The sequence below is a fragment of the Erithacus rubecula genome, assembly GCF_903797595.1.
Source record: "Erithacus rubecula genome assembly, chromosome: 6".
Taxonomy (NCBI): Eukaryota; Metazoa; Chordata; class Aves; order Passeriformes; family Muscicapidae; genus Erithacus; species Erithacus rubecula.
In genome coordinates this window covers 11,438,597-11,447,919 of record NC_136688.1, presented here as the reverse complement: position 1 = coordinate 11,447,919, position 9,323 = coordinate 11,438,597, and the positions used below count along the sequence as shown (strand labels likewise).

At 46.2% G+C, this 9,323-nt stretch overlaps 1 protein-coding gene across 3 annotated transcripts; it reads right to left on the bottom strand.

Annotated features, from left to right (window-relative positions):
- Positions 1–775: 775 nt before the first annotated feature.
- LMO2 (LIM domain only 2) lies at positions 776–8,100 on the bottom strand. Of its 3 annotated transcripts, none has more exons than XM_079308319.1 (4): positions 8,076–8,100; positions 7,238–7,415; positions 4,478–4,693; positions 776–1,723 (listed from the first exon to the last, which is right to left on the bottom strand). In XM_079308319.1, the coding sequence occupies exons 2-4, from the start codon at positions 7,276–7,278 to the stop codon at positions 1,504–1,506; spliced, it is 477 nt and encodes a 158-aa protein (XP_079164445.1). In that variant the 5' UTR covers positions 7,279–7,415; positions 8,076–8,100; the 3' UTR covers positions 776–1,503. The 3 variants fall into 3 exon arrangements, with proteins under 3 accessions (XP_079164445.1, XP_079164446.1, XP_079164447.1); XM_079308321.1 differs by lacking the exon at positions 8,076–8,100 and adding an exon at positions 7,513–7,701 and having other exon boundaries at positions 1,457–1,723; XM_079308320.1 differs by lacking the exon at positions 8,076–8,100 and having other exon boundaries at positions 7,238–7,506.
- Between the last annotated feature and the right edge of the window lie 1,223 nt (positions 8,101–9,323).

Genomic DNA, 9,323 nt, shown 5'->3' with positions numbered 1-9,323 from the left:
TAAAATGCAGAACATCATCATTGATCGGTGCCTGGGACATATCCTGGGTGACAAGATTACTGAGAATAGTCAAGGAGATATCCACAGGTTTAGGTGCTGTTTCTGATGTGTCAGTAGTGATTGAGTGAATGGACCTGCCAAACACCTTCTGGGTGGGTGCCAGACTTGCTCAGTTGTGGGAAAACTTTAATTTTTAGTGCCTTTCAACACAACTTGCAGTTGTAGTCCCAGACTCAGAAAGAATAATGTAGAATCAGAGATGAGAAATAAGGGTTTATCAGAGGCTTGAAACAGACTAGTGCCCCCAGGAAAAGTAAGTTGGAGAGGATATGCTATCATAGAATATGGAATGGTCCTTAAAGATTACTGAAATTAATTCTTACTAAATAAGTTTATTGGCTCTTGTGTTTTCCTGGATTCCATAATCCAGAGCAAAATCAGGATAAGCTGCCTTTCTAAAAGACCCAAATTTTACACGATCTCCATGATCTCCATGATCAGATAGACTCAATCTTTTGCAAAACACCCAGATCCAGAACTCATAAACAACAAAGAGCCTTGGTATCACACAACACTAATTTCTCCTACAGCACAATCTGATTTCTTAGCATGAAGAGCACAAGATTTACTGAGCCCTCGATGTTCTCACATTTGTGCTTTGAAATGCAATCTGAAGTGGATCCAGTTGTAGCAAAGAGTAGAAACCCTGCTACAAAAATATAAAATTAACAATAAAAAAAATCCAGCACAAATCACAAAAAAAAAAAAAGAACACTCAAATCTTTCGTTATTTTTATTAAAGCTGCAGAGTCTTACTACACACAACAAATATTTTATTGATATAATCTAAGTTAATAAAATAGTTGAACAACTCTTTAGATTTATATTTGTATAGAAATGATCTGGGGAACATCTTGTCTTGAGATAGCAGTGCCCAAAAACAACTATTCAATAGGGTATTTTAAAAGAAGAGTTTGGGACTAGAGGATGTACTGTTCATTCTCAAAGTAAAAAGAAAAAATCCATGCAAAAATAACTCCCACCCAAAGGATAAGGCCATATGGAATGACCACGTGAGGGATGGCTCCTTCCTTCCAGTATTCCTTGTCAGGCTTACTGTGGGAGCTTCTCATCTAGACTCAGTGATGAAAACAAGACAGAAAGAAAACCGAATTGCACAAGTCTAGTCTGCAGGTGACAAGGTCATGACATCTCTTTACAGAAGTCCCTACTCTGTTCCAGTTGGGAGGATGGGTTATGGTGCTGTGCCTGTCCCCGGCTGCCAGCTGATGTCAGTTCCTGTCCGTACTGTGAACACAAGTCAGTGTAGCTACTATTGCTTTGCTCTCCCCCTTCACCTGGGTGTAGTTTACAATCTACTTAGCACTGCCTGCCAAGGGCCTGGTGGCGTTCCCTCCCGTTCCAAAGCCCTCAGCCCGAGGGACGATGTCCTGGTGCAGCTGGGCCGGGAGGAGTCTGTCACGGAGCGCCGGCACGGCCGTGCTAGATCATGCCGTTGATCTTAGTCCACTCGTAGATGTCCTGCTCGCACACGATGTCCGAGTTGATGAGGAGGTACCTGTCCCCCACACAGAAGTGCTTCTGGCAGGCAGCACACTTGAAGCACTCAAGGTGATAGACCTTGTCCTTCACCCGCATGGTCATCTCGTAGGCGCGGATCCGCTTCTCGCAGGAGGCGCACAGCCCGTCCTGGCCAAAGAGCCTGCAAGCACACAGCACAGAGGTGAGCACAGCTCCTGTGCTGGCCACTGGGCAAAACCTCATCAAAACAAGAGCACAGTGCCCCTGATCCATTAGGACCAGCGTGGAGTTAGAGAGAAATCACGTGGAAAGCTGTCCAACAGAACTGGAAACTTTGCAACACTAAAAATTGAAACAGAAAATGCAAGGTTCTCACCTTGGATAAAATCACAGAATGGGCTGGGTTGGAAGGAAATTTAAAGTCCACCCTGTGCCACGTCCTGCCATGGGCAGGGACACCTTCCACTATCCCAGGTTTCTCCAAGCCCCATCCAACCTGGCCATGGACACTTCCAGGGATGGGGCAGCCACAGCTTCCCTGGGTAACTTGTGCCAGGGCCTCAGCACCATCACAGGGAAGGATTTCTTCCTTAATATCCAATCTACTCAAATCTATCAATATTATTGGCTTCCCTGATCAATGACTTTATCCTGAATTGGAGGAGCAAAGGTTGCCCAGAGCACTGCATAAAGTTGTGCCATATTAACACTTCCACTTCTGTGATCGGCAGAAATTACCTTTTGTTAGTATTTTTTGCCTTTCTTAAGCTGTTGCTCTGCAATTTACAGAAGGGAGCTGGGATAAGCCATGGTCTAAGGCTCTCCTTCCTTTTGTCTGTGCCTCCACACTGGAAATTCTTTCAAATACTCTGATATCCATAAAGGCATTCCTGATCCATGAAGTCACTCCTGACGGGTTTCAGAAGGACACATTCTAAGATCTTCTATATACCTGTGAGACAGATTTATGCTGTGGACTGTTCTTTAATCCACATGGAGAAACCCTGCTGAGGTCCTCATGATATTGTCTCTGAAAAGGAGCCTCTAATGAGTGCCCTGCAGAGTTTAAGTCAAATCAGTAATAAAAAAACATGAATATATTGATACTTTATTCCTAAGAGGGATGAATGCTACAGGTGATGTATTCATTGAGTTTGACTTCTAAACTTCCATACTAATTCTGGAAAGAATTTTTCCACCTCCTACACATTTCCTTCATGTATTGTGCCTGATTTAAAACACCTTCTGAACTGGAAAAAGGATGTCTGGTAAATTAAGAGACTTTTAAGGAGAAAGAACATAATTCCTTTTGTCTACCAGGAGATGTCAGTGTTTACTTCTGCCCAATGAAAGTAACGCTAAGGTTACACAAATGTTGCCAAATTTTTCATTAATGAGGGAAGATATTATCTGTTGCATTATTAAATAAATAAAAACGTTGGATTTAACTGTAAGAAAATGGATTAATTGTATTGCCATACTTTCTGTTGCTTCCATTTTGAGATGAAAAGTATCTGGGAAGTGTAATTAACACCGGATCACTGCTGGATTTACAAGTGGTCCCACTAGCAGAGCTCAGTCCTTAATTTCTGCTCAGCAAAATTCCCATCAACAAAGCCCAGGGACAGCATAATTAGTAAGTCCACAGAGACTTTGGTTTCATTTTTATTGGCAGATAATTTACCCTTCAGTACAAAAACTGGGAAAATACCAAATATAATTATTCTGTTCCATAAACCTTCTGACATGTTAGGGACCCATTAGAAGAAGTGGAACACAACCAGCACAGCAAAGATCAATACATTTTAATCTAGAATGTAAAGATCCTTTGTTTTTAATTTTTTTTAAGTATCTTAGTCTCCAACTAGTCCTTTACTTACCAATTTTGGCAAAACAGGCAGACAGAGAGTTATTGATGAAAGCACCTATAACAAGTGTATTTGTAGGATCTTATTCTGCAAAATGTGCATATTCTTGCTTATTCAGCACCAGGCTTAAGAATGCCAAAAACCCAAATGATATTTTATCACTTACCTGGGTTTAAACACCTTTAAGCTCCATGGCAAAACTGGGAAAAGCAGAAAACTCCTTAAAACCATTCAGGGCCATCAGTTCATTGCCAGCTCAGTGGGAGATTGCTGGAATTCAGCCCCTTTTCCCAATTTCTGCTTGCCAGAACGCCCCACTGACCCTCCATCTGGAGCTATGGGGTTAGGTCTATGTAGAATGACAGATGCCAACAACTCTGAGTCCTAGGAGATCTTTCTGTATTCTTCACATTATCAAATAATTCTACTTTGTACACAGTGTGTAGCATTGCTTTCATTTTCATTAAAAATGCTTTTTTCCCCCAAAACTTTTAAAGTTTCAGCTATAAACAACTGCAAGTTGTTTATCTAACCAACACAGATAATCTCTAGTTTTATCTATAACTTACTGAAGAATCCCAGCAATACTAAAAGCATCTGCATATGAATCCCAAAAATATGAGGACAGGTTGAGAGAGCTGGGGCTGTGCACTCTGGAGAATGCTCTGGGGAGACCTTAGAGCCCCTTCCCGTGCCTAAAGGAGAGCTGGAGACAGACTTTGGGCAAGGGATGGAAGAATGAGACAAAAAGGACTTTAAAGTGACAGAGAGTGTGTTTAGTTGATATATTGGGAAGGAATCCTGCACAGGTTGCCCAGAGAAGCTGTGGAAGGCCATGTTGGAGGGGAATCGGAGCAACCTATCCTAGTGGAAGCTGTGAGAGGGGCTGAAATGAGAGGAGCTGTAAGGTCCCTTTGCAGCCCAAACGATTCAGGGATTCCACACTGCAAACCTGAGCTTGCAGACACGGTTACACGCGTTGCCAGGCTTCGAGAGCCACCCCAAATGAATTCCTTATTCCAAGGATGGGCAGGAGGGAGAAAGGGTTTGAGGGGTGGGATGCATACCTGAGATAGTCCCTCCTGCAGAGCTTCCTGCCCAGTTTGTAGTAGAGGCGCCGGCCCACCTCGCCGAGGCGGCAGCCGCACAGGTCGCAGCTGAGGCAGTCCTCGTGCCAGTACTGGTCGATGGCCTTCAGGAAATAGCGGTCCCCGATGTTCTGCTGGCACCCCCCGCATGTCAGCAGTGACGGGGGGATCTGCAGCACCTCATCCACCGGCTCCCTGAGGGAACGAGACAACGCTGGACTGAGGGAAACCCAACCCAACAAGGAAAGCAAAATGAACCACGAGCTCGGACAGGTTAGGACAGGGAGGGTGTCCTCGGTTTTGTTCATTTTCACCAGGACTAAAAAAGGCAACCAAGGGATTTTGCACTTTCTGTTGGAAATTCGGAGACTAAGTTTGATGGTGTCACTTTTCACAACAGCATGAAATGAGTAAACACAACAGCTGATTCTGTTGCCAAAATGGTTTAAGTCTCGCTGCTGGTTTTAATAAAGCCAGCATTTTACCTCATGCTGCTGCAGGACTTCTTTTTTCCCTTAGCCAAGGACATGAACACCCTGGGATGGGTCTTCACCAACATACCTCAATTATCTGGGATTTACACAACCATGAGTAAAAGGAGGCACAAATCTTTATTGTGGTATTAGTACTGGCTCTTTATGCACCTTATTTTGTTCCTTTTTCTGAAAAGCTTGGAGGTCTAGGATCATTCTGGTAAAAGCAGTGATAATTTTCTTCAATGCTACTTTCTTGAGGACTTCTGTATCTTTTGGGGTAATTTCAAAACTTAAAAAAAAAATAAAAAAGGCAAAAAACCATAAAAGAACAGTGCCTGAACTCAGTTTCATAATGTTTTGGACTTCACCTAAATGCCAGAGAAGTCAATCAAAAAATCTACTGGATCCATCCCTTAAGCACTTGTTTCATTTTAAACCTGTGGCTAGTAGAGTGGACTCCAAATTTTTTCATATTATTGGATTAGTGTTCCAGCACAGAGTCCCTGAGCAATTTGCTTCTGTCATTGTTCTGTTCTCCCCTGGGCTGGTGGGGGCAGAGGAGACCTACACTGATGAAGAAGCTCTGCTCCCAGTTTCCAGCAGGCAACAGGGAAAAAATTGTATTACTCCTGCTTATTTACTGGATCAGCAGTTTTCTGGGCAAAAATTACTTTCTTCAGCAGGGAGGAACGACCTCTGGTCCAGAACTTCTGGGCTGAGAAAGTGATCCTGCAGTTTTTATTTAGGCAAGCCAAGCCCTGAGATATTATCTGGTGCTATTCTGCTCTGGTTTCTCCCTTCTAAGTTTAAACTGCTGTGCCCTGCAAACTGTGTCGTAATACCTCTCTCCTGCCAGCATTTCATCCTGTGAGTTTTCATTAAAATCATGGGGAACTCATGGTTAGGCCCTACTTTTTCCAAAGTTATCCTTTTGGGCCGCATGCTCCTTTTCCTGATGCGTGGGGTCCATGCTGACAACTTCTGAGAGCTTGCCAGTAGAAGGAAGAACACATCATTATCCTTTATTATCAGTTGTTTGAAACTTTGGAGTGTACCCCAAAATATTTCATCTGAGGGTTGTTTGGGAATGCCAAACCAGGTTTCTCTGAGAGCCCTAAGCTCCAGAGCAGCCCAGCGGATGTTTATGCAGAGCAGCATTCCTGGTTTACGCATTAGGCTTTTGATGTCCATGGATTTCTAAGCCAGCACTTAAGCCACCAGAACACAAGGCAGGTAAATAAATAAAGCTTAAAAAAAACTTTGTAGATGAAAGCCGGACATCATTAGGAGCTGGGATTAGCATTTCTTAAAACACAGCATAAAAGAAAATGTAACTTGCAATAGATCATGGAATGAAGTGATTTAATCCCCAAAAGCAGCGGCTCCCGTGTGCTCCAAGTGACGGCATTTTTAGTATCTCACAGGAAACAAACCACGAATGACTCAATTTACTCAGAGCGATGTTTTAAGCGTTATCTGGAAACGGAGATTTTATAATTTATTTATTTTTTACTTCTCTCTTATCGCGATTGCGTACAAGCCTAAGTGCAGTCAATTAGCACGTTCGGGGCTGAAGTGACCTGGGTCTGTGCTGAGTTACCATCCCTGGGTGTGCAGCAGGGACGGGACAGCGGGAGCGCAGCCCGGGAGAAAGCCTGGATCTGGCCATGGAAGCCGGTCTTTTCCCCGAGTGGGAAATCCAGGGAGGGAAATTCTCATCTCCTACATCCTGTCCATCAAGTCTGTCTACATGCTCTTGGCAGAACACCCAGCCCCCACCAAAGCTTTCTACGAGCTCTTGGAAGTTGCATTATGAAAACGTGGAAGTTGGGCACCCGCAGCTAACAGCCCTGACATTTTACTGATCGGCTGCAGCGAGCTGGGCACATCGGGGATGGGGCAGGGAGAGTCCCTGGGGATGGAAAACCTGAAAGCTTGGGAAGCGGGACGCTCCCTCTCCCGCCGAGCATCCCCACCACCCCGCGGTGGGATGAGCGAACGGGAGATGCCCTGCCCGGGAGGAATTGCTCCTCTCTGCTCCCGGCTGCTCATTGCCACAACTTGGAGGGCTATCCCGAAGCTCCCCCACGCCGTCAGCCCCGCAGTGTGCGATGCGAGGGAAGGGGGATCGCCGCCGAACCCTCCGGGGCTGCCGGGCACACAATGCCGGCGGCGGCTCCGTCGGGGAGCGCGGGGGCGGCACCGGGAGGCGAGCGGGGACGATGGCGAGCCGGGGAACCGGGCAGAAAAAGCGCGCACTTACTCGGAAGGATCGAGGCTTTTCCTCTCGATGGCCGATGACATTGGCAGGGCCGGTTCCTTTGTGGCGTGCCGGTGGTGGGCTCTGCCCCCGCCGCCCCCGCAGAGGCCGTCTGCTCGCGGAGCCTTGTCGCCAGCCGCGCTGCCCCGCCGCCCCGCGATGACATTCACAGGATTTCCTCCTGCAGCACCGAGACACAGAGACACACACATGGGCTGGGGCTGCGCTCCGGCCCCGTACGGCCCCCCCCGGCCCCGCACGGCCCCCCCGGCGCTGACCTCCCATCCCCGCCGCGCTCCCCCCGCGCCCCGGCCGGCGGGGCCGCTCCCGCGGCGGGCGGGGGGCGGCGGCTGCGGCCGCCACCGCGGCTCCGCGCTCGGCGCTCAGCGGCTCCGGCTCCGCTCGGGCAGCTCCGCACACGCTCCGCGCCCGGGCGGCAGCGCTGCCAGCCGCATCCCCGCGATTATTATTACTCCGTGGCTCAGCCCCGGCTCTCTGGTTTCATTTCCTTTTTCCTGATCACGATTCAAATACAATAGAAGGAAATCACACTTAAAGAGACAGCTGCTCGTTTCTTAACTGCACTCCTGGGGATTCGGCAATACAAACAGCAGCATCACGACTCGCTGGGTTCCTTAAAGAGACAGAGCGGGGCTCCCCAGAGCCAGGGCTGGGGGCTGCCGGGGCGTTCTCACGTTATTATTATTATTCGCTTACTAACGCTGTCTCTGTGCGCAGGCAGGTGGGCGACCTGAGAATGATCCCAAGGGCTGGAAAAAAAAATAAGCGCCTGGTTCCGGATTGTGCCGCCTGCTCAGCTGCACACAGGAGCGGCACTCACCATCCCTTTCCTCGCCCTCTCCCTCTGTGACACGAACGTGCACATGCCCACACGCACACATGGGTTTGTACGGCACTTGGAGAGCCGCAGGTAAAGATCCTGAGCATTATTTGTCCACCCGGAGTTCAAACTGGTCAGCTCAGTTGTCTCTCATTTATAGCCCCGAGTGAGCATTTGCTTCCGGACACCCTCGGGTTCTTGGCAAGCTGTGTGATAAATTTACACCCTGGCACCGTGGGATGCTAATGAGCTATAAAAGTCGGAGAGTACCAAGTATCGATCTGTAATTAATCCAAGAGGGCCAAAGATGTGGAAAGTCTTCCCCGAATATGTCTATTTTCTCTCCCACCCTTCTTCCCCTCCATCAGCACAGTACATCCCGGAAAGGACTGATTTACAGCTCTGGAGTGCAAACTATTGCAGCAATCGGCGCTTTTGCCAGCTCTGTGGCATCAGACTGGCCCTTGCTGGAGGCAGAGCTCTGGATGAGATGAACTGCTTACCCTGTTAATTCATTTAAAAACAGTAAAGAAATATCTGCAATAAAGCCCCAGAGAGTAGTAGCAGCAATATTTCGCTTCTATATTAATTCCCAGAAGAGAAATGTATTTGATGTCTATTTTTATTACTACATTCTCCTTTTTTTGCCAGCTTTTTGGCAGCTGGGAATATAATATGTGCAATACATTAATGAGCCCGATCCAAAGATTAGTAATGTCAGTAGAAGGACTGTTATTCCTTTCAAGGGGCTTTGAACCAAGCTCTTGAAATACTTTAGAGCTATCACTGGTCATTAGAACACATCTTTCTTACTCTTTAAACACATTATCTCCAAATTATTTTGAGCTATTACAGCAGGACAGTCACTCTCCTTTCTGTTGAAGGAAAAGGCTCTTTTGTTAGATTTTTGCAGACAGGACTGAATTATATGATGACTATTTAATTTCTGGCGTGTTTACCCTGTGATCAGCAAAGTAAAATAAATGTAAATCTTCCCAGAAGACTGAAAAACTGAACTACTGCAAGAGTCAAAAAAAAAAAAAAATCTGCCAAGGACTTCACTTGGTTAAAAAGAGAATCAGAAATTTAATTAAAGATGGCTCCAAAACATGCAGAAGGACATAAAACGTGTTTAAAAAAAAACAAAAAAAAAAAACCCAAGACATTTCTATGAGGTTGTTTTCTACAGTGTCTCAAGGTTTAATAAAATATAAACTCTTAAAATATAAAAGGCAAAATTTCCCTGAT

What these genes read in the sequence shown, in the direction of transcription:
- LMO2 (XM_079308320.1), bottom strand. Translation starts at nt 7,446, where the DNA reads ATGTGTGTGTCTCTGTGTCTCGGTGCTGCAGGAGGAAATCCTGTGAAT. An exon ending in AAAAGCCTCGATCCTTCCGA is followed by an intron (nt 4,694 to 7,237) that starts GTAAGTGCGCGC and finishes TCGTTCCCTCAG; the next exon opens with GGAGCCGGTGGATGAGGTGC. An exon ending in TGCAGGAGGGACTATCTCAG is followed by an intron (nt 1,724 to 4,477) that starts GTATGCATCCCA and finishes GTGTGCTTGCAG; the next exon opens with GCTCTTTGGCCAGGACGGGC.